Source organism: Balaenoptera musculus, chromosome 4 (genome assembly GCF_009873245.2).
Source record: "Balaenoptera musculus isolate JJ_BM4_2016_0621 chromosome 4, mBalMus1.pri.v3, whole genome shotgun sequence".
Taxonomy (NCBI): Eukaryota; Metazoa; Chordata; class Mammalia; order Artiodactyla; family Balaenopteridae; genus Balaenoptera; species Balaenoptera musculus.
In genome coordinates, this window is record NC_045788.1 from 74,432,093 (window position 1) to 74,456,607 (window position 24,515).

General features: G+C 47.1%; 2 protein-coding genes across 3 annotated transcripts in view; one reads left to right on the forward strand and one right to left on the reverse strand.

Moving 5' to 3' along the window:
- Positions 1 to 24,515, forward strand: part of HEG1 (heart development protein with EGF like domains 1) — an 84,284-nt gene that overhangs the window by 32,861 nt on the left and 26,908 nt on the right. For both annotated transcript variants that reach the window (XM_036850081.1, XM_036850080.1), the window contains exons 4-13: positions 1,583 to 1,936; positions 3,066 to 3,410; positions 6,690 to 6,986; positions 7,622 to 8,977; positions 11,045 to 11,161; positions 11,794 to 11,913; positions 16,418 to 16,521; positions 19,242 to 19,300; positions 19,548 to 19,708; positions 23,624 to 23,758. In XM_036850081.1, coding sequence (XP_036705976.1) covers positions 1,583 to 1,936; positions 3,066 to 3,410; positions 6,690 to 6,986; positions 7,622 to 8,977; positions 11,045 to 11,161; positions 11,794 to 11,913; positions 16,418 to 16,521; positions 19,242 to 19,300; positions 19,548 to 19,708; positions 23,624 to 23,758 — 3,048 coding nt within the window. The remainder of the gene's footprint in view (positions 1 to 1,582; positions 1,937 to 3,065; positions 3,411 to 6,689; positions 6,987 to 7,621; positions 8,978 to 11,044; positions 11,162 to 11,793; positions 11,914 to 16,417; positions 16,522 to 19,241; positions 19,301 to 19,547; positions 19,709 to 23,623; positions 23,759 to 24,515) is intronic.
- On the reverse strand, positions 13,763 to 14,173 carry LOC118894187 (small nuclear ribonucleoprotein G). Its single transcript, XM_036850082.1, has one exon. It carries the CDS (start codon positions 14,120 to 14,122, stop codon positions 13,892 to 13,894), a length of 231 nt encoding a protein of 76 aa, XP_036705977.1. The 5' UTR covers positions 14,123 to 14,173; the 3' UTR covers positions 13,763 to 13,891.

Below are 24,515 nucleotides of genomic sequence, written 5' to 3' on the forward strand. Positions count from 1 at the left end.
GGAAGGGAGCCGCCAGCAAGCTGCAGTACTGCTGCAGAGCACACTGCACATTTTTTTTAATTAATTTATTTTATTTTATTTATTTTTGGCTGTGTTGGGTCTTCGTTTCTGTGCGAGGGCTTTCTCCAGTTGCGGCGAGCGGGGGCCACTCTTCATCGCGGTGCGCGGGCCTCTCACTATCGCGGCCTCTCTTGTTGCGGAGCACAGGCTCCAGATGCGCAGGCTCAGTAGTTGTGGCTCACGGGCCTAGTTGCTCCGCGGCATGTGGGATCTTCCCAGACCAGGGCTCGAACCCGTGTCCCCTGCATTGGCAGGCAGATTCTCAACCACTGCGCCACCAGGGAAGCCCACACTGCACATTTTGACCAGTGGTGTATAATTCAGTTCTTGAGGTTCTTGACAATTGATCCAGTGTCTGCCATCCATTTCATCAGAAAAGCTGTCTCAACCTGGAGTCCCTGACCTGCTGGAGTAGTATGTGAGCTCAAGAGCTGGTCTCCCAAGCCTAAGGAGCTAACTATAGTAATGGAGCCTGTTGCTTTTGGATGGAATTAAATCAAATCAGTGGGGGTAACAATCAGTATCTCCTGCTGATTAGAAGCTCTGTTACTTAATAAATGCAGCTCGGTTAATAGTCTTTCAAAACATAAGGTTTACTATGGCCATGAGGTGGGGAGTAATAAAGAACACTTGATGGTGGCAAGGCTGGGAATTACTTTTCTAGGCCAGCATTGTTCTGACTGTGGTCTGCAGACCCCTAGGCCTCCTCAGTGGTGACTGGGCCCCCTGCAAGGCACCCACTTTGATTCATTTTTATGTATGGGTTTTTTTTTTAAAATTATTTATTTTATTTATTTATGTTTGGCTGCACTGGGTCTTCTTGCTGTGGGCTTTATCTAGTTGCAACGAGCGGGGGCTACTCTTCGTTGCGGTGCGCAGGCTTCTTATTGCGGTGGCTTCTCTTGTTGCGGAGCACGGGCTCTAGGCGCACGGGCTTCAGTAGTCATGGCATGCGGGCTCAGTAGTTGTGGCTCGCGGGCTCTAGAGCGCAGGCTCAGTAGTTGTGGTGTACGGGCTTAGTTGCTCCGCAGCATGTGGGATCTTCCCGGACCAGGGCTCGAACCCGTGTCCCCTGCATTGGCAGGTGGATTCTCAACCACTGCGCCACCAGGGAAGCCCATATGTGTGGGTTTTAATCTATAATAGCATTTGAACAAAAGGGTTACACTGCTAAAACAAAAGAAAACAAATCCTGCACCTTGTTACAATGGTCTGTCCTGTGTAAGTAATAAAGTGGGATTCAAGAGCAGAAGTCTTTAGCTTCCTCTATAAAGACAAATGCAAATCATGTCTAGAGGCTTTCTCCTGTCTTCCTCTTAGCTTGATCTGAAGCTTTTATCGTGCTCGGTGAAGGACCTCATGCTTCTCCACTTAGCTCTGTGAGGAGAGGGCGGACGAGTGTGTTATGTGTGTTTATCTATTAGATCCACCTTATCTATATTCATCTACCGAAATGTAATTAACATCATTTGTATCCAGATACACCCCAACTAATCTTGAAGCATATTTTCTTCCATTTTAGCTTCTGGAAGTACGGAGGATTTAAACAACTCCACTGCTGTCCACAGCCCCTCGGTCAGTGGGACAAAGAGTGTCCATGTTGCTACCATGTTCCCCGACGGTGTCCCAAGGATGCTCCAGTCTTTAGCCATCAGTCCAGGACCTCTAAATGAGACAGAGCATTTCCCTGAGGACTCTGAAATGACCACAACTTCAGCATCAGTCCATTCTTCACCCTCTGAGGCAGGGTGGAGAAGAAACAGTGGAGTAGTCAGGAGCCCAGGGGATGGGGAACTCACTGAGCCATCCACGGAAAATGGAGTTGGCCTTACGTCTTCCAAGGTCTCAGGAGAATTTTGGCAAAATGATTCCCCAAGTAAGTCTTTGATCTTTATTTGATTTATTATGGACATTTTTAAATCGTTGCATTTTCTCAAGGAATCACTTTAAGACCATTTGCAACCTTTAAAAAAAAAAAACCACTGTGTTCTTGAATAACACCATCTCCTTTATCTGGTATACCACATTATCTCATTTTGATTTTCATCCTCATGACAATGTTGTGAAATTAGTCAAACAGGCGTCATTCCTCCTGCGTTCTTGTAGATGAGGAAACTGAGGTTCAGCGGGTTTAAGTAGTGAGTGCGTGGTCTTTAGCTCACTCACCACAGAGTTGAGACCCCCGCCTTGAGCTCCCACTGCTGGTGCATCTTGTCACTCTGCAGCATATCTTCAAACTGAGAGCTGGCCTGTTCTTTAAAGCTAGCTTCAGTTATCTTACGTACAGATCATCTTTACAAAGAAAATGTGCAGATATAAACATACTCCCTAAATTCATGGTTTTAGTGTACTGCCTATAGTTGAGTTTTTGTTTGCTCTACTTCAAAATTAGAATAATCTTTTTTTAAAAAAAAAAAATCTATTTATTTATTTGGCCGCACCGGGTCTTAGTTGCAGCACGTGAGATCTTCGTTGTGGTGTGCGGGATCTTTTTAGTTGCGGCATGCGGGATCTAGTTCCCTGACCAGGGATGGAACCCAGGCCCCCTGCACTGGGAGCACAGAGTCTTAACTGCTGGACCACCAGGGAAGTCCCCAAAATTAGTTTTATTAATAATAGAACTGTCTTAGAAAAATGCTCTAAGCACAATATTTGGGCACATTGTATTTGATGGACATAACAGCATACTCACTGGCTCATACCACCCCATGTTTTTGGGGAAAGAGAATAAAACACTCAAGCCTATAAGTTACTCTGCTTTGCACATACTGTTTAAAAGCTCCTGTCTTCACCAATTTTTGTTTTTAGTATTGATCTCTTACTGACACTGAAGAGTTTTGAAATAATTATTTAGAACCTGAAAATGCACGTCAGGTTGCACGTATAGTAAATACTATACAAGGTCCTTGCAAAGGGCACCTTCTCCTAGGGAGGACTCGTGTCTCGGTTGTGGAGGGATCTCTCTTGCATCCATGTGATGGCCTTTTCTCTCTGACACCTTTCAGCCTCCAGAGGACACCAACTCGCCAGCAGCTCTGGTGCGGGGAGTGGCAGCCCCGTGTCTCAGACAGCGACTGTGTCTCGGTCAGTCCCGCCAGCAAGAGGTGGAGAGAGCACTGCTCGCTGGTTCTTGACCGACAGCGAGCCGTTCGCAAATGCGACCGGAAGCTCCACTTCCCATCCTGAGGTTGTGAACGCTTCGGATTTGACCCGGTTTTCAGCCTCCGCCCCACAGTCTCGAGGAAGTGACCCAGCGCCTGGTGAGAGGAACTACTCTGAACCGGCCACCGACTCCTTGTCTTCATCCTCAGAAAGCCTGGGCTCCTCGGCACCACGCGGGGAGCGCTCCAGTGAGTCTCCGTTCACGGAACCGCACCCCGCGGACGGTGGAGGGGTGCCTGGGCTGCGATCTTCTGCCGCGTTAATGAAATAGCTCCGTGGGCCCCTCATAATTCCCGGGCCATCCTTCTAGCTGGTTGATACCGATATCCCTGTATATCCCCCAGTTTTTCTGTTCCATCTCCAAGATGCTGCTGTTGGCACGTGCCCCTCCCACGCACAGCTCCGGGACTTCTCTGCCGTGTCCTTCCACACCGTATAGCACCCCCACCCCCTGCTGTACCCCCATGCCTGCCGCAATCACACAGCTTCTGGAAGGTGAAAGTATCACCTTCTCGTGAGTGGTTATTCACCCCAGGTCTGGGCTTTCATCGAGAGAAATTCTCCTTTCACCCCCTTTTAAACGGCTTTATTGAGATATAATGCACATTCTATACAATTCACCTACTTAAAGTGTACAGTTCAGTGGGTTTTAGTATATTGACAAAGTTGGGCAACCATCACAACTACCTAATGCCAGAACATTTTCATCACCCCCAAAAAACTCTGAGCTCATGAGCAGTCTCTCCCCATTCTCTGCTATGCCCAGCCTCTGACATCCACTAATTTACTTTTTGTCTCTATGGACTTGCCTCTTCTAGACGTTTCTTATACATGGAATCATACAATATGTGGCCTTTTGTATTTTTCACTCAGCATCATGTTTTCAAGGTTCATCCACATTGCAGCATGTCAGTGCTTCGTTCCTTTGTATAGCCAAATTCTATTCCATCGTACGGATGCACCACATTTTGTTTATGCTTTTATCCATTATTGGATGGGTGGGTTGTTCCCACCTTCTGGCTATTACGAATAGTACTGTTGTGAACATTCAGGTACAAGTTTTTGTGTGCTCTTGGAATTGCCAGGTTATATGGCAGCTCTATTTCTGACCTTTGAGGAACTGCCAAACTGTTTTCCAGAGTGACTGCACCGTTTTATATTCCCACCAGCAAAGTACGAGGGTTCCAGTTTCTTAACACCTTTACCACCACTTGTTATCGTCCAGCTTTTTTGATTCTAGCCATCTTATAGGGTGTGAAGTGGTGTCTCAAGTGGTGTTGGTTTGCAGTTTTCCCAGCTGACTAATGATGGTGAGCATCTTTTCATGTGCTCATTGACCATTTGTATATCTTCTTTGGAAAAGTCTATTTAGATCTTTTGACGGCTTTTAAATTGGGTTATTTGTCTTTCTTTAATTGCACTGTAAGAGTTCTTTGTATATTCTGGGTACTCGTCCTTTATCAGAGATACGATTTGCAGACATTTTCTCCCATTCTGTGGGTTGTCTTTTCACTTCCTTGATGTTGTCATCTGCAGCACAAATTTTTTAATTTTGATGAAGTCCAATCTATCAATTTGAGAAAGCTTTTCCTTTGATATTCCTTTTTAATAATGTTTTTGGAAAATATTTAAAAACAATTCTCAACAGCCTTATCAATGTAATTGTATGCTGACTAAAGCAAAAATGCAGTAACTTTTCATTTAAGCTTATAATAGGTTTAAATTCTTACCTCTCCACCATTCATAATAGCAGCTCTTTTCCCCCGCTATGAGTACCCTAATTGATGAGGAAAATTAACATTTATCACTACTGATGTGATGTGGAAAAGCGTACGCTTTATCGTAAAGAATACCACATGTATGGGTGGAGGCTATTTGTGTTCTTTTATGTCTGTGAATGGAAAACACACTATCTGTCTCCTAAACACAAGGAATCCTTTCCGCCCTACCCCTGTGGCGCTCAGAATTTTTGCCATCTCAGACCAGGAGCTCATGTCCCATAGCCTTTACCTCTTCCATCTCTTCAGTACCCTGCACTCTGCAGTCAGGGTGCAGTTGATTGGTGTGGAAAATGTGATCTCAGTGTGAGTGGACCTTGGGGTTCAGTTCTAAAGCACCAGATAAGGAACAGCCTCGTTCCTGAAACTACCTCACTCTGGGTTAACATAATGCTTTCTCTCTTTTCCTCTGAATAGCCCACAGCTGACTGATTCTGCCATCCAGCTTTCAGAGTTCTTGGTTCGTTCCTTTTTCTGGGTTCAGATGCAGCCCCTCTGTTTCAGGACATGACTTTCCCCTGTGTTAAGTCTGTCAGCCTGACAGTGTTGTTGGCCTAAGTCTTGTGTAACAGAGCCCCGACCATCATTGTCCGTCCCAGCCCTGTCCTCTTTGCCAGGGAAATTGTGCTCGGGTACACTCAACTCTCCAGCCTCTCCTGGTGGACTTTCTGTGGGTCTCTTAAGTCCTGCTGCCTGGGTCAGACCACATCTGTGACTGGGTCCTGGCTTTTTCAGTGCTGCCCCAGGTCACTGTGTGTCCCTGTCCCCATTCCTGTCTGTCAGTTAATGCAAACCTATCATGAAGAGAACCTACACTCAGCTTTGTATCCATTTTCCACCAAGGTAGGTCCATGAGGTGTCAAGGGCTAGACTGGTCTGGGAATAAGAATAAGAATCAGAAAAGAGCCTGTTTGTCTCATTAGATCCAGATATGTAGGCCAAGAAGAATTGGACCTCATTTCCATCATTTCTGAAAAGAAGGATTTATTTGATAATTTAATATAATAATCTAAGATTCTTTAAGTTTATAGCATAAAACATATACCCAAGAAAGGAGGAAAAGGATACTTATTCATGTGTCACCTGTCCGTGTTCCATCCCTACCAAGGAAATAAAACATATACATTTAAAAAAAAACAAAAACAAGCCCACCCGTAACCTGCGACCACAATGCCATTTCTCACTGATGTGCTAGGGTGAAGAACTACACTATAGAATGACAGACACTATAGAGTGACAGGCCCTGTGTCGGTCGTGTATCGCTGGTCCTACCAGGAGGTAAAAGCCTTCCAGGTGATACTGGCCTCCCTCCCAGGCCTTGTCGGGTCTAAAGCCCCAGCAGGGTTGTTAGTCTTTTGCCCACTGTTCACCTCTCCCGCTGCCACCACCAATTTCCGTGACATAAACACTATTTATTATGTTATCACCGAGCAGAAATACCGTATCAATCCTGTTCACTAAGTAATAAACCTTCCCATAAATCCAAGCCACCTGAACAGCAACGCTGACCCCCGCGCTGCTTCCTGAGGTTTCGGTCACTGGTGCCTTTGCAAGAACAACACACATTTTGGGTTTTCACCTTGTCAGTTTCAGATAAAAACACTGAGAAAGCGTAGGGAAGCGTCTGGCTCACACAGCCCAGCTCTACGCCCCGAGTGACCGGCCCTCCCCTTTTTGGCCCTCTCGCAGCCACCGAAGACAGTCCTGAGCTGGCCGTCAGTTCCGAAGTGGAGGAGGGGGCTTCTGAGGGGGCGCCCGGAGCCCGCGCTCACAGCCCGCACACCTGGGCTACTTTCACTGGAGTCGGAGAGCGCACGCTGCGATCTCTCACCAAGGGCAGCACGACTCCTGGGGATGTGGAGCGCTCAGCAGCGACGCCCAGAGACGCGGAGCGCCCCACTCAGCGGGGGAACGTGACGGCGACCTGGGACGCCCACCCGGTCTCGGGTTCACTGGCAGCCTCGCGAGTCCTCGGAGGTGACGGAGGTGAGGGGCAGGATCTCTTGCCACATTCCCTCAGCTCATCTGTCAATTTGCTTGTGATCCTAGAGTGACTGAGTTCGCTGTCGACCCAGAAAGTGCCTTACCGGCTCCCTGTGAAGAGGACTTTCCGGGTTCTCCCACCTCCCCAACACTTGCCCCAGGCATTTGCGGTGCTGTCTGCCAGGATGCTTGCAATAAAGAAACCTGGCCATGTTGTGGCTTAGGCCAGTCTCCTGGGAAAGAAATATCTCATTGTACAGAATGGAAAGTTGGGAGGGTTTTCCTTTTTCCATTTAGGCATAACAATTGTTCTATTTGGGGTCTTAAGAGCTTTTCAGATACTAATTTGCTTTCATCAAAAAAGGCCTGTGGAGGGAATCTGGACCTGTTCCCTATTCTTCGGCCCCTGGCCCCGCGTCTCTTTTATTACCATTTCCCCTGCTGCCGCTGTGCTCCTCACAGGAGGGCAGGTCCGCTCACTGTGGACTCAAACCCTGCCTGCCTCCCCGTACTGTCTCTATCCAGAGAAAGTGTGTCACCCCCAGGTGTTCAAGGGTGGGACACTGAAAGTCAGTCTCATAGTGCAGGTTCACAGATGTCTGTTCAGTTTGACCTAACTTTGGTTTTTCCCTTTGCAGTCACTGGAATGAGCTATGATGCAGTGAGCGGCACCCACCCTGAACACGGGACGTCCAGTGACTACACAGACCACACCTACGTCTCAGCTCCTTTCACCAAAGGGGAACGGGCACTGCTGTCCGTTGCAGACCACAGCTCATCCTTGGACGTAAGGGAGAGTTCCACCTCTTCTGTTAAGATCTCAGGCTCTTTGCGTTCAGACTCTTCTTCCCCTTCTCAGGCTCAGACAGAGAGAAGCAACGTCTCATCCCACGGTGGGGAATACGCTCAGTCTTCCACTGAGGCACTAGTTCTGCGCACGGCCAGCCCTCCATCCCGCACACCCACCGTTAATATGCTGACCACTCTGGTTCTTCTGGACCCGGATGCTGAATCCGTTGGCGATACATCGTTGTCTTCTTCGTCAGGGCCCCCCTTGCCCCAGCCCTCAGTGTCACAGCCCTACCGGTTCTCGTCATCCTTGCCATCGACCAGGGCCTCCACTCACCCACCGCAGTCCGCCCCTGATGTGCCCACACCTTCGTCTTCCTCGCCACCACCCTCACTAGTATCCCTGACAGCATCTGCCCCTGTCTCGCCGTCTGTCTCACAGACAGTCCTCCCACCTTCATCTTCTACCCTGGTCCTGCCCAAGGCAAGGGACACTCCTGTGACTTCAGCTTGGACGTCGATAATGGCATCATCCGTGGCAACGCTCCCCAGCAGTCAAACAGCAGATCCTAAGAACCAGAGCAGCCCACACCTTGAGAAGATCGTTACGGAATCAAAGCCACAGAGCCTGGAGACTGTGCCCGTGGAGACCACGGAAACTGTAACAGTGAGGTCTACTCTGGGGATCCCTTCGCCCCTGGCCTTAACGGAGTCCTCCACTGAGCAAACCCTTCCAGCCACGAGCACCAGCTTAGCCCAGACGTCTCCAGCTTTGATAGCTACCACTCTCCAGACCTCTCATCCCCCCGCGCCCAGCCCCCAACCCCCATCAAGCACAGCATCTCTGACGGGTGGTCCTACCACAGTACAGACAGTGGCTGGAAAACGACTCCCGCCAACCAGTCCTGAAATTCTAGTGGTACGCATCTCAACAGAAGGTGCCGTCACCACAGAAAGGAACCCAGTGAATAGAGATGCTGCCACCGGATCGATCGCCCTGACCAGTGCGCCCACGTCAGCAAAAGAATGGACCACGGGGCTTGCCCCTACAGAAGAGCACAGCCTGGCTTCACGTTTCCTCAGAACATCTCCTTCCCCCCAAAGCACACCTGTTTCTACAGCTAAGGTGTTGACATCTACATCGACCACCTTCACTGCTCAGAGCAGCACCCAGTCGTCCACAGCCCCGTCATCTCCAGCCTCAGGTAGGACGCAGTCGCACAAGCACACTGAGACCGCACGGGGCTCGGGGTGGCTGGTATCCGCCATAGGACAGGGTCTGCTTTGTGATCTCAAATACTTCCTGTTGAAGCACTTAAATCAGAAAAGAATGTCACAGTGACAGTTTTCTCACCCCTGAGTTTCAGAATTCTTCCTGGAGAAAGAGGAGAGGATGCCGTTGGCCATGTGTGACATCAGTAGTAGTGCCGTTGTAACTTGTAATGCCCCGTAATTGCAAGAGCTTTTCAAGCATGCCTTTAACTCTAGCAAGGCCAGAGTGGGGTAGTGAAGCGGGACTGAAGGGTGGAAAACTGGAGTCAAGAAGCTTTAGGTGGCCTGTCTGAGACACAGAGTGAGCGGGTGCCTGCTCCCGGATCAGAGCCACGAGCTTCTGAGTTAGTCAGCCAGCCCCCCAGTCACCGGGGAAACTTCTCTTGATCCAGGGGAGCCCAGGCTTCTTTGTCTCCCTAAGATTATGATGTCAGTGGATAAATGTGGGTGGAGAGATGTGTTCAGTGAGAGGATGATGAACTAACCTTTCCCATAGTGACTGTGTGACATTGCCCTTGAGGTTATATATCTTTATATCCATGTTGAAGTTGCTGGGACAAGGGAAATAAAGCCATCCACATGATTCTTTATCACTTAAGGAAAGGTAGAAGGAAGTAGGATGATACCTCCTTTGATGTCAGGGTCAAAATTTGCTGGATATTTAGCTTGTCCAGACTCAGGAAAGGAAAACTCCTATTGGTGAAGGGGTGAAATGGGGACTGAAGGGAGGAGGGGAGAAGGGAAGGGAGTTAGAAACGGAGTTCCAACCAGGCAGCCATCATCCAGCTCGTGGCTGGAGGGCCATGGACCCCACGCAGCCCCGCAGAGCCCTGATGCATTGGTGCCCCCTTCGTGCCAGTGGTCCGAGCATTGCTGGGAAATGGAAGCTGGCTCCTTCTTCTGGCAAGTTTGGGACCCCTGCTTCAGGACTCACAGGCTTCATTTCCAGATGCCAAATATATTCCAATACCAGGTAGAACATAATTCACAAGTGTCCCTTAAAGCCAATTGTAGTCATTGCAGTGATAACTATAGGTGAGTATTAGGAACATTGTTACTGGCTGTTGCTGTGTGTTTTGTGACAGAGTCCATGGGTGCAGTGTTTGTACATATAGGTGCTATGCTCATGCAGGTGATCTTAGGTAGATATGAAGTAGCAATGAGGAGCAGGGACACCATCTTCAGGTTTAGCCCATTTGTCTTCAGGGTTATTCTGGAGTAAGAACTCTTGACTTCTGCCTTCTCTTTCTCATTCTACCACTGACTTTTCTCCTTGGAGATGATTGTTCTCCTTCTGTTATGAGTTTTGGCTTTTCTAAATGTGCTTCAGAAACCTTTATTCGGCAGTTATTGTATAACTGTAGCATGACAAGGCCAGTTATACAGACCCAAACAGAGAGTGTGGTCACCGCACCTGGGAGCTGGGAGTCCAAGAGTTCAGTGGAGCTTGTGCATCGCCAGGGCCTGGATGAATTAGACGGGCTCATGGTCACACCGCGTAAAGAGAGGGTATCGTAGTGCTCACCTGCAGGCATTGTTCTGAATGACTGCATGTTGTGTGGAGGCCCGGTTACAGCGTGAGACCTTTAGAAAAGAGAAAACTTGGAGCAGGGAGGATGGTTGATCAGGCATCATTTTCTCCTTAACGTGTGTTTTAAATTGGCATTGATTCAAGTAGAATTTAAGTATCCCAAGGCAATGTAATCATCGTTCCCGAGCCGAGGGACTTGTAAGCAGTATTTGGATTTGAACCAGCTCCTGCATTTAGGGATCCAACTGTCTAACACGTGTGTATGTACACAGCTAGTGCCAGCATCCAGTCCCAATACATCTCTTCTGCACCTCTGGGAACCCATTCTGTTTCATAGTGTGGCCTCTCAGGGCAAGTACACAGAAATAAGCAAGAATCAAATATTAGCTGGGAGAATTAAATATTTACCTAGCACTGCCCTTACCTTTCCTGTGTGATTAACTGCTCTGTATCTGCAATGTGTTTTCAGTTAACAGCTGTGCCACTAACCCTTGTCTTCATGATGGGAAATGCGTTGTGGACCCCACCAGCCGTGGGTACCAGTGTGTGTGCTCACCTTCCTGGCAAGGAGATGACTGCAACGTGGGTAAGAGGAAGAGTCATCTGCGGTGGTCTACAATACAGTATCACATTGAGATAGGCAGTAAACTCCCTTTTCCTCCAAAAGGTAGGGGAGTAAGATTTTAAAATTCATACCCTGCTTACTTGAGAATTAGCATGCTTATGTGTTGTCTGCAGGGCAACGTCGTCAGACAATGACATTGACGAGCCTCCACGATCTGGCTCCCTTATGCGGGCTCCCTCCATCCCTGCCACACTGGACCGCCCACCATTCCCTGAAAACCCCTACACTTTCCTGCTCCAGACCTTCACTGTGCTGGTGCCCCAGCCTAGAATCCCCCTACCCACATCTGCTGATTAAAATTCTTCCAGTCTTAGTCCAGATGTTATTTGAAATAGTCCTTAATTCTCCCTTCCATCAAAATCATTACTTTCTCTTTACTTTCAAATCCTGCCTTATATTTATAGTTAGTTGTACTCATGGCTGCCCCCACCCTCAGTAGACTGGTAGCACCTTGAGAACAAGGGTAGTATCTACTCGTTTCCAGGCCCCATCACGCCCAGTGCCATTTGGCCCTTAGAAGTGCCCCTTGTACTGGATTATGATTGTGCTGCCTGCTGCAGATTCACTGTGACCTTGTGTTCCCTTCTCCGCAGATGTGAATGAATGCCTCTCAAACCCCTGCCCACCCCTGGCCATGTGCAACAATACTCAGGGATCCTTCACCTGCAGATGCCCAGTGGGGTACCAGCTGGAAAAAGGGATATGCAATTTGGGTAAGAGAGTTTGTCTATCTTGGAATTTTCTCGGCACCACAATGTATTTTGCAAAATAACATTTATTGATTTTCTCCCTAATCAAAATCAATATTTGCCCAAGGAATAAATTTAAGGAATATAGAAGGGAGTGGAAGACATTGCCTATTATTCCACCACTCAGAGATGTAGCACCTTATTTGCAGTCTTTTTTAGTGTGTATTATATTTTGATATAGTTGAAGTCATACGGTATTTGTACAAACTTTATACCTTAAACATTTTTCCATGTTATTGAAACTATTATACAAACTTTGTAATGACTGCATAAATATGCCATCATCTGTGTATAACACTATTTGCTTAACCATTCCACCCTACAGTTAGGGGGAAAAAAATCAAAAGAATATTCTAACCAAAGAGTAAAAAAAAAAAATTTAGGGAGAGAAAAAAGAGAATAAAACCCTGATTATCCTACCACATTCACACGTTCTTTTCATTTTTAAAAACGATCTTCATGGGCTTCCCTGGTGGCGCAGTGGTTAAGAATCCACCTGCCAGTGCAGGGGACACAGGTTCGAGCCCTGGGCCAGGAAGATCCCACAGGCCATGGAGCGACTAAGCCCGTGCGCCACAACTGCTTAGTCTGCGCTCTAGAGCCCGTGAGCCACAACTACCGAAGCCCGTGTGCCTAGAGCCCGCGCTCCGCAACAAGAGAAGCCACCGCAATGAGAAGCCTGCACACGGCAACGAAGACCCAACTCAGCCAAAAATAAATAAATTAATTAATTAATTTAAAAAAAAACCAAAATGATCTTCATGTTCTTGTCCACAGACAAGATACAGTTTTTACAAAGCTACTGCCATAATTGTATCATACAATTTGTCACATTTTGATCCCGAATTTAATAGATTTTATGAAGATGGTTGGTTTTAGATGTAATCTCCATTTTACAGGTTAAAAAGCAAACAACCCAAATGAAAACTAAGGCCCTGACAAAGTACTAAGTGGCCCAGCTTGTACAACCGCTTGGTGAGACGCCAGGTTTGCAGCCCACAGTCCTTCCATCACACAGTGCTGTGTTCGTTCTGGGAGCTTTCTTGCACACACGGTGTGTAATCTGTGTTAGAGTGCCGAGGTCAATGAAGAACTTGAAGAAATTACAAGTGAGGAAGATAGAGTTATCTAAGCTGGATAGGGCGCTGGTGGGTACAGTGACTCAACTTGGAATCATCTTATATTGCCCAGTGTCATACTCAACACAGAAAAAGTGCTCAGTAAATGTTTTTTTGAGAGAGCAAATGTCTGTGTCCTTTGAAAGTGTTATTTGCATGACTTGCATTGCCCATAGGCTGAGGGGAATAATCAGAGTTTTTAAGAAGGTGGTGTCAAATGACAAAACTAAAACAATTTGGTAATGAGTTTGATGTCCTTTACTCAAGGGAAAGCAGTCCATGGACTGGGGAAGTACAGGGCCTCACAGCAGTGGAAGGAACACTCCTTCTGAGCCACTATGGGCAAGAGTGAGATTTATAGCGCGTAGAAGCAGCAACGCGGACACAGGGCATGATTGGCTGGGGTTGCATATCTGACCTTATTTAGAAAGATCAAGGAACAAGGAAATAAGTATAGAGCCCAGAGTTGGCTTCGCTGTTGGGGATTGGCTGACTGATATGCTGCATTACTGGTCAAGGGGAGCGTTTACAGGAACTCTAAAAGTTTGACTTGCTGACGTGGCACCCCAGGCAGGTGCAGCTCCATCTTGGGGCTAGAAATGTATTTCAATAGTTGGTACCCTACTAAAATAATGGTAGAATTTAGAAAATTGTTTAAAATACAAGGATCAAGTCAAAGCGTTATTTTTTTTTTGACTATTACAGAAGTTTATTTAACAAAAAAGTTCAGTAAGAAAATGTACACAACCCAATTTTCATCGTAGTAAAATGTGGAGAGGGGACATGTGGAAGCAGTTGATTTCTCTGGTGAAGACAGCCATTGTTCACACTCGTTCCAAAGCTTCTAACATGATGATACTATTTCCTCGTATTACCACCATTCCAATATTGTTCTGTTGCCCACTAGTTGCCATCTCCACACATTCATCTATCACAAGATTCATAAAGGGATCAAATCCCCTCAGTATTCCTTGGACATGTCTGCCACCATTTAATTTCAATGATAACTTCTTGTCCATAAATTTCTTCAACTCGGGAGGGTGAGCTTTGCTCATGATGTCTACTCGAGGAGCTCAAAGATGCCTCCAAACGGAATTCGAGTCGTCCCTCACCAAAAGCGTTATTTTTAAGGAAGAAAAATCTGGGAATATAGACATCAGTCAAAGTTGAGAAGTCCTCGTATTCTAATAGATTATTTGCAGTTGGGTCACCTATTCCATTTAACTACACCCTGTAAGAAATCAGCAAGGAGTTTTCAGTTTAAGAATGGAGATGATGGAAATGATTTTATTTTGAAACAGTATGAAAGTACACTTGCCAGGGACTCAAATGCCAGGCTTCCAGCTCCATGTCCAGCACCTACAGCACACTGACCCCTGAGCATCAATTTCCTCATCTGTAAAATCAGATTACCACCTGCTCTGCTTCCCACTCAGGGTTATTATGAAGATCAAATAAATAATATATTTGAGCAAGCTTGGAAAATCGTAGGGGTCTCCAGATGGGAGGTATCCTTTGACATTAGTCTTCTAATCTCTTGGACCAGAGCTGAAAGCAATGAAAATGATAAACTACTTTGAATATAAAACAATAATTTTGGATCTTTAAAAAATCATTTAGATAACCTGTGTAAATCAACAGTTAAAAATTGCCCTAAAGCCAGATGATGTAACTGCAGCGTGAAGATGGGAATGTGTCTGGGAGAGGGCAGGGCTGGGGGGGGACACTGCGGTGCCTTATTCGTATTCACACAGATGCAGAGGCCACATTTACTGTCCTGGTTCAGAAGAGATCTGTGTACCTGATGGTTACCATATATATGTTTCTGCACAGAGTCTGGGCACAGACCTAGACCTGTGAGATGGGAGGACAAAGGGGTGGGGTGACTGTTCTGGAAGCCTGTGTGTGGAGGGTCCCACAGGCACCATGCATCAGGAGGAGAGCCACTTATTGTGTTAACAATCATCTTTCCCTTTTCAAGTCATTTAGCTTCATTGTTCATAAACATCAGAGGAATATGCAAATTAGAGCATGCTGAAACGCTTTCATTTGGCCAGGAATGTTTTCAAAGAGCTCCCTGCTTCTCAGAAAGAGTCCTAAGCAGCTGGCTTCACTGAACTGTAGAACAAGCAAAAAGATGTTAAATAAGGATTAAGGGCTTTAGACAGTAAGTATAAGATGTTAAATGTTTTCCCTGGCTCATTTGTGGGCCTTTTTCTTAATTCAGCAGGCAAGCTTTCTATGAAAGAGCAGCTTCATGTGTTTCTGTGTTTGGGTTTATTTATATTTTTTTCTTGTCCAGAGGGAAAGATAAGAATTGAATCTAAAGGAAGATAAGAGCCAGATATAAAGCAGGCTGTCCTAATTTTTGTTTGCCTGCCCATTTGTAAGTTCTATCACCCTCAGGCCCAATCAGCACAAATTGATGTTAACTGGAATTTTATTTTATGAGTGAAATGGGCCGTGAAAATGGGGCTACTTCCTTTCATGTCTGAACCCAACAGTATCTTGAATATGGGTTGTTTTCATTATATGGCTTGTAGTTGTGGAGTCTGGCAGCCCCCTGAGCGGAGTCCTGCTACAGATGTTTGACACCTTTCTCTGTAGCCACTTGGTTGTCCTTAGACTATGAGATTCCTCAGGGGACTGGGGGTTTAGGGGGAAAGAAGAACTTGGAAGATGGACACACATGACGTTAAATGTTAATTTTGGCCCTTGGGAGCTGGGTGATCTTGGGAAGTAACCTGGCTTCTGGAAGCCTCTTTTATCAATGATAGAACAGGCATTTCCTCTGAGCAAGAGGAATGGGGAATGGATGGAGGTGACTCTCATGAGAAGAGGAAACCAGAGCACGCCCTTGAAGTGGAGGGCTGACTAACTTGGTAAAAGACCTAGAGAGAAAGAGCTTTCCTCCATCCGAAGCTTTATAGGGGCCCACGAGCATTTGTCTTTCCAACCCACGTCTCCCTCCCCTCTTCCTGGAAGTGCGTTCTTTAGACCAGCTCATCTCTCTTCTCTGTTACAGCTTCACTGAGCATCTAAGATGTGGGAGGCCGCTGGAGAGACGAGGAAAGCTCCCTCTCTCAGAGCCCTCACACATACGCAAAGGGCCCTTTGGAGCCTCTCACCCAAAGGTCTGCTCAGACTGAGTCTTCAGCTCAGCTCAGTCGGTGCTCCCATTGCTAGAGGAGCCCCGAAGAGGGAGGAGTGGTCTCCACCCTCCAGGAGAAAGAAATGCACAGAGAGCATCCTGGGAGGTGGAGGAAAGCTGGGTGCCTTGAGATTTACAGACACTCAGCCTTGCGTAGGTGGACCTTGTGAGGTCTAACAGGTTATGTTTTCATTTTCAGTTAGAACCTTCGTGACAGAATTTAAATTAAAGAAAATGTTTCTTAATACCACCGTGGAAAAACATTCAGACCTCCGTGAAGTTGAAAATGAGATCACCAAAACGGTAGGTTTCCCGAAAGGCATCTTCCTGCTAGTCCTTTGTTTTCTAGAACAGATTTTATTCAGAATCGGGAACGTCCTGGGGATCAGCTGTATCTCCTGGGCAGTTCATTTCTATTATACTTGGAAGGTGAACTTCAGGGTAAAATTAAAGGCCTCTCGGAAATAGAAGGGAGGTGTTGAGAACCAGTGATGCCGGTAGAAGCATTTCTTCTAATGTGTCTTCCCATGCAGCCTTTATCGGTGCCTTGGCATTTCTTTTCCATGTTCAGACTCATAGTTACAGACATTTAGGTGACATGCACCAATAAGAGCTGTTGGTGAAGCGGAAAGACCCAGAAAATCCTACGGTCCCATCTGCTGTTGACATGCTGTGTGATTTTTCTGTCTGTGTTTTGGAACCTGGAGAGAATGATGCTTTTTTCTCAAGGGAATGCCAAAGGTGGAACAGTTAATCCTATTATCCAGGGTTGAGAATTCACTGAGTAGATTATCTAGGGGCCTTTGATTCTTCTTCTTTCCCTCCTTGCCTGCTTTTTGCCAGGAAAAAGGCAAGAAAGAAAAATGGAGAGGAAAGAAGAAGAGATAGAAATGAAGCTCAGATAGTAAATTTTGCCTCTCAGCTGCTACCATAGTCTAAGATTTGGTGCTCAGAAAATTGAAATTTGCCATCAAAATAAGTTTTAGAGATTGCTTTCTGATTTTAATTTTACTTGTTCTTTATGGGTAAGAGTATATTAGCCAACACCTATAGGATTTTATGGGACCATGGGTTTTAGTTGTGTAAAATGTAGATTCCAATTCCATTTCTGTATCTACTGAGCATCTACTCTGTGACAGGCACTTTACCAGATGCGTCACTCTTATAAGAGGTATTGCCAACACTTTTACAGAGGGAAAACTGGCAGGCTCTGGAAGTGAGTGACATTGCCTGAGTTTACACAGAGCAGGTGCAAAGTTAGAGACCACTCTCACTTCTGACACCAATTGCGAGTTTGGGGGTCCCCAAGAAACCCTCAGTTTTGATAACGCACTAGAAGGACTCACAGATCTCACTGAAAGCTGTTCTACTTGTGGTTACGGTTTATTGCAGTGAAAAGATCCAGGTTACAGTCAGCTAAGGGAAGAGATGCATGGGGCAGAGTCCAGGAGGGATTCAAATTCAGGGCTCCCAGTCGTCCTCTCCCCATGGGGTCATGGACAGGGTTAACTCCTCTCAGCAATGATGTGTACAATATTCATAGAGTATCACCAACCAGGGAGACTCACCCGAGCCTTGGTGTCTAGAGCCAAAACACAGAGAGTCAACTGCCCATATGGCTGACCTCAGTCTCCAGCCCCTCTGGAGAGGTAACCCTTTGGGTTACCTTGTAACCCCAAACCCCACCATAAATCACACTGTTAGATTGTCTGGAGCAGCCCAGGGTCTCCAGGTAAACAAAGGCAGGACATTCCAAAGGCTTAGAAATTACCTCCCAGGAGTCAAGGGCCAGACCTCTCTTTGCGTAAGGTCAAATTCTTTACTATATGACAGGGTTTTACGTCTACTAACCCTATTCCTGGTGTTCTTGGCACTGCACCGCAGCTGCCTCTTAGTTCGGTTGTAGGTCAATATTTCCTTCTAAGATAGTACAGGGGCTCAGAAACTCGTGCAGAGGTACAGTCCTTCCCATTACACGGTGCTCAGTGACTTATCTGATTTGCTGATTTTTACCCAGTATCAACATATAATTTATTAGTGATGTGACATCCCCACCCCCAGGATATAGTGAAGATTTGGTTATGACTAGAGAAGATTTAGGCTATGACTCAAGTAGCCTTTCCCAAGGTGCCGTTCTGTTCTGAAATGTGCTATTTCTGTTTCTTCGTGGGAAAAAAAGTTTAAGTAATAATAATAATAAATCATTACCTTGTGAATATAAAGCAATGTCATACAAAGCCAAAAAAGGGTTTGATAGCATCCCGTGTTTGAATCCACCTTGTGAAGGGTGAGATGTGTCTGACACACAGGCTTTGAAGACAGGTGGGTTGCATTGGTCAAGGTATTGAGACCCTCTGCTGCATAAAAGGAATCCCCAGCCCCTACTGTGGGGGGGAGTGGAGAAGCAGGCACGTACTTCATGCCCCACAGGGATTTTCTGCTCTTTCCGAGGGCACAAGGCAAACACAGGGAGAGTCGCTCTTAATTTGCTCTCAACAAAAGGGCTCTTGACCCATGTAATGTAATTTCCTATGGAGAGCCTTATTGAAGAGGACCTATCTGTGAGTTAGGTCAACTCATTGTAGATTATGAGGGGTCTGTGTCAGGCCTGCCAGACCTGGGGTAGCTGAAAGGAACCCAGCCTTTTCAGTGAGGCTTGTTCACTATGCAAAGTCCAAATAAACAGTTGCCTCTGAGGTTTTTGAAACCCTGGGTCTTAGAAGAGATCTGCTCCTTTGAAGATGTTTTGCATCCAAGGGTGCTGTTCCGAACATCATTTCCTGCCAAGATTTTCCCCACTGATGTACTATCTGCCTCTCTCCCTTTGTACTCATGGAACAACAGAATAAGAGCAGAAAGGCATTTAAGAAAGGAACAAAAAAGACACCACTCCTGCGTAAGGCCGCCTGCTGACAACTTGATGGCTGGAAAACGCCTATTTGATCCTGAAAATAGGAAATTCGTTCTAGGTTCAAGGCTTTTGTCTGACTCACAGTTAACGATAAACCTGTTCTTCCTTTCAGTTAAATGTGTGTTTTTCAACATTACCTGGTTATACCCGATCCACAGCTCATGCTTCTAGGTAAGTAACAGGATTATATTAGTTTGTGAACCAGTCTATAGAAAGGGAAGGATGTTCTAACATGGATGATGGCAACAAAACTGGGCCTTGTTTTGATTGGGCCATAGGGTGATCCAGGGCCAAGGTCACTGGAACTTCATGCTCTCCCAGGCCCTCACTGGAGAATGGGGAGGACACTCATTTTCCAGAAGCCCTGGGGCCCACATGTCATCTTAGGACAATTAAAACCTACATATTTTGCCTGTAGGGAGCCCAGCGTGGTGGTGATGTCACTGCAAACCACCTTTTCCCTGGCCTCCAACGTGACGCTGTTCGACCTGGCCGATGGGTTGCAGAAATGTGTCAACTCCTGCAGGGCCTCTGCTGAGGTCTGCCAGCTCTTGGGGTCTCAGAGGCGGATCTTTAGAGGTAAGAGGCCCTCTGGGAGAACCCCACCCATTCAGTTAGTCACAGACCGAGGGTAGAAGTGTGAGGCATTCAGGGCTCAGGTCCAAGAAACTTGTCACAGAACCAGCCTGTCTTTGAAATGGGCGTTAAGCACAAGGCCTTTGTGTGTGTGCATCTTTGTGTACACATGCACGGACACACACACATACATACGTGGGCGCGCGTGCGCGCGCACACACACACACACACACACACGGAGTCCTGTACACACAGCCTTGAAGGCCCCCAGTCCTTGGCATACTGTTTCTATTTCTTCTCTACAGCATTAGTATTGGAAGGGATGTAGGAGCTGATGTAATGGAGCAAAAACCACTCTTCTTTCCCTTGAAAGGTTCCTACTCTCTCTGGGGAGATAGAAATTCACACACAGAATGTACATGCTTGTCAATGGCTCCAAACCTTGATCATGACATACCATTTGGTTAAAAAAAAAAGCATGTGCAGAATCACCCGTCTTTCTGTGTATTTGTTTGCAAATTCTAAATGCACAGAAACAAGACTAGAAGATTAGAGGCCAAACTGCTCACAGTCTGTGATTTCTCTTTTCTTGTTCTTTATCTGTTTTTGTTGAAAGCTTCTACAGTGCATCTGATGTGAAGCAGCTGAAGAAAGGGATTAGAAACAAGTTTGGAAGGCAAATTCGGGTCTTGGAGGGGAGGTTTCGCCTCTGGGATGGGAAAACTCTGCTGGAATCAAAAGTGCTTCCTCATGCAGGGGGGCTTGCCCCTGCTGTGTCTCATAAGTGGTCAGAGCTGGCTCTGGTTGGCTCATTTTACTACACATAGGACTGGTGAGGGATGCAGAGTCGGAGGGAACCTCCCCATCTGGTGCCCAGATGGTAGACTAAGTTGTAGGTAGCAGGTTTGGTGCTCTGCCTGCTGGAGATCCAGGACGTTCCCGATGAGCCAGAGCTTTGTAAGAGCAGGTCTGGAGAGCCCTCCTTGTGGACCGTGCATTACAGAGTTGGCAGTTAACCTTTTGCTCAGGGATAAATGCTAGAGCTTTGCCCTTTTAAGGGCTATTCACTTGGAAAAAAAAAAAAAAAAAGGGAGCTAAGCATTCTGGAGTTCAAGTTGCTATCATTCAGCTTCAGTGGGGAAATGGTTAAAAAATTCCTGCCCCATCACACTGTACTCTGCTTTGATTTTAGTTTCTTTCTCTTGCCAGTGATTTAAAGGTTCCAATTTTTCCTCCCCAGAAAGTAGGAAGGGGACCTTGCAGTTCACTAAACACGTGTGGAATACATGCTACGTGGTCAGCATTATATTAGGTTACTTTTTTGTCCTTAGTAAACGTATTTCATGTTTTGCAAATCAAGTGGCAAGATATTTGGATTTTAAGGGCCATGCCCGTGGCAGCCCTGCCCACTCTCTGACCCCCATTCTTCCAACTGCTCAGATGTAGCTTATGGGAAAGCTCCTGTCTTCCTTGCCAAGGTCCCTTTTTTTTTTTTTTTTTAAAGACTTTTTTCTAGAGCAGTGTTAGGTTCACAGCAAAATTAAGAAGCAGGTACAGAGATTTCCCACAGACCTCCTGTCCCCACATGTACTGGTGCCCATTCTTTGCCTCTGCTTTCCAAGCCCCTGAGGACAAAGACGGCCACGCGTCTTGGCTGAAAACAGCCTCACCTCTCTGTTTTCCCTCCCAGGGCTTCTCCAGGTTTTGCCAACACACTGCTTGGTCTCTCACTCACCCCTCTGAGTGCTAGAGAGGCAGGCTGGACCCGGGGGAGCTGTCAGCTTCTGACATCTGCGTGTTCCCGACACGTGGGAGGCGCCGGGCCACTCTGGACGCTGCCCTTGCAAGGGCAGGTTTTTCCCCTTCAATTCACAAAACATCTACTTCCTCGCCTTTCAGAGAACTGTAGCTCTCATCTCTCCAGAGGTTTAGAGTCCTTGGAAATCCCCCAGGGAGCGTCCCAGCCTTAGATTCACATAAATTCTCATTGTCTGTTTGGCGGATGTTATGCCCAGGAAGGACCATGGGAATTGTAGATGCAGAAAAATCACATCGCCAGGCTTAAAATGAACACGGCATCATTATACGTGGTTCCATTGGATGGACTGATGACAGAATGTTCTTTAAGAATTTTGAGGATAGCAACCCCTCCATCGCAAAGGCGGGGCCAGCTCTCCCTGCCTTCAAGTGAATCTGCTTCTGTGCAGGGAAGAGTTGCTTCAGCAGGGCGAGCAGTATTTGCCAGCAGGCGGGATTCGTGGGCAGGGTGGAGGGAAAACGTGACATTGGCTTCCAGAAAATATCTAATCAGGCCAGGCAACTCAGGCTGGCGGCTGCACCAACTAGTACCAGCCTGGACGGCCTTCTGTGCTGGAGATATTTCTTTATATTAAGGCTTTAGATGAGAGATTGTGGCCGTTTAGTGCCCCTCTGTGCCAGCTTCACCGTGTTTGCCTGGTGAGATTTTCCATTTTTCATTTTTCTCCCTTAAATACAAACCTTTCACAATAAACAAAGGAAATTGTATCACACACACCAATAGGTTCTGATTTAGCATGCCAGCTTCCACTGATAAAGGCAGGAAATTCAGCTCTGAGAGCTGAAGTTGTGTCCTAAACTAACCTCCTGTGACCAAGCCACCCACTGGCTCCGAGCTCTCGAGACTCAGACAAGGAGGCAGATGCCGGGGTCCCTGTCACCAGAACCTGCCTGGGGTGGGGTGGGGGTATAGCTTTGCTGTGTTAAGAGCTGGCACCTGGTTTCTGAACTGGTTGGTGTTTTCCTTAAGGTGGGAGAAGGGAGCCCACACCTCACTGCCCAGTGTACACGTGGCCCTTCCTCGGCTCTCTCCTCACGCTGACCTTGCTCACGCCCGCCAAAAACAGCGGTGTAGATCAGTCTCACCCTGTACATAGTGTAAATAAGCTACTGTCCACTATCCACGTGATTTCATATTTTTGTTCTATTGTCTGTATACCCCAATTACGTATGTTTTTTTGTTAGACCTACCTTAGATGGTAAAAAGCACCCTCGTTGTGTCCACTCTATACAACCTCAGAGAGGGCCTGCTGTGTACAAACTCAGAGCGGGCCTGCTGTATACAACCTGAGGGAGGGTTCACTGTTCACAACTTCAGAGAGGGTCTGCTGTACATAACCTCAAAGAGAGCCCACTGTATACAAACTCAGAGCGGGCCTGCTGTATACAACCCGAGAGAGGGTTCACTGTGTACAACCTCAGACAGGGCCACATGCCCAACAATGAATGCTTTCTGATAATAATGAAAGAGTTCTTTGTCATCCATGAAATGAGCATGGCCCACATGGCCAGGTGCTGACGACCCAGAGCCAAGCAAGCCCCAGGCGGGCGTCAGTATAGTGGGCAGGCGGGCAGTGACAGAACACATAGAGCCCGGCTTACCTTCCACACCTCTCCTCGGAGTCAGTCTGCCTGGCAGCAGGCTACCCGCCACAGCAGGCGCTGCGTCCCTTGAGTCCAGACGGACACAGAGCCGGGACACACCTCAGCCGTGACAGGCCTTCTTCCTAAGAGGGCGGGTCACGCTTTCTGGGTTTGTGCCGATTCTCCCCTGCAGCCCTAGAGCGTGAAGGTGCAGAGGATCCCACCTGTTGAGGGTTGTGTTTGCAGGGGACGCTGGAGGTGGCGACGGCACCCCATTTCTTCTGGGTTTGTTTTCTGCCCTGTGAACTTTTACTAACAGACCCGGGGCGGGGGGGTGCCGACTCGGGGGAGGAGTGGCAGAAGGCAGTGCGAAGTGCCCTCCGGGAGGGGCGGCGCACCACGCAGGCTCTTTTGGAAACTGTTCTCCGAGCCTCTTGAAATAGAAAGTTCCCGCATCTTAATGCTCGACGTGGAAGAGGTTTTGTTCTGTTTCACTGTCTTGTTTTTCCATTCTAGCGGGCAGCTTGTGCAAGCGGAAGACTCCAGAATGCGACAAAGAGACCTCCATCTGCACCGATCTGGACGGGGTCGCGCTGTGCCAGTGCAAGTCTGGCTACTTTCAGTTCAACAGGATGGACCACTCCTGCCGAGGTACCGGCAGGTCTGGGCTCTGTGGCCCAGGGGGCGGGGAAGGTGCTTTTCTCTGCCCGGGGCACTCTCTCTGCTCTAGGGGTGACTGTTCTAATCTGGGGGTAACCGGTCCTAGTTATTTGGCTCCCAGCAGAGTTGAATACGTTATCTCCCTGGAATAATAGCATTATCTCTGACTGGTGCACACTGGTCTGGCCAACCAGATTCAAAGGAAAAGAAAAGAGAATGGAATGCCTGGGGTGGCCAGGCCTTTTTTTTTTTTTTTTCTCCTAATTAGAGGAAATTAGAAAAATTACTGTTTTAATTCCCAACGCTTTATTCTATTGTTTGCTAATCTTTTAAAATGAAAATACCAGCACGGAAGCAGGGCTGTACCTTTTAGTGGTAGCCGGCAGCCCGGCTGCCAGTGGGGCTGAGTCAGAGCCCCACTCTGCCTGCCCGTCCTGTATCATCTCGGGCAAGTCACTTTGCTTCGCTGAGCTTGAGTTTCCTCTTCTGTGAAATGGGTGCAGTGATACTTCATTGGATATTCTAAGAATTAAAGAGGGCAGTGGTTATGGAGGTACTTTGTAAGCCATCAGCCTTTGCTCTTGTATTTTACCCAGGTGGTTGTTGAACCAATGAGTTCTGGTTTTAAAGGTTTCAAGGCAGAAACCCAGTTCTGCTAATCTCTTAGGTGAGGATTAACTTCATCCACTTTGAGACGAAGGCTGGTCAGTGAGTGCAGTGCAAAAATACTGCTTTAAAATAAAACGAA

Bases quoted from the DNA above. Each gene is read 5' to 3' on its own strand.
- LOC118894187 (XM_036850082.1), bottom strand. From the start codon at position 14,122: ATGAGCAAAGCTCACCCTCCCGAGTTGAAGAAATTTATGGACAAGAAG.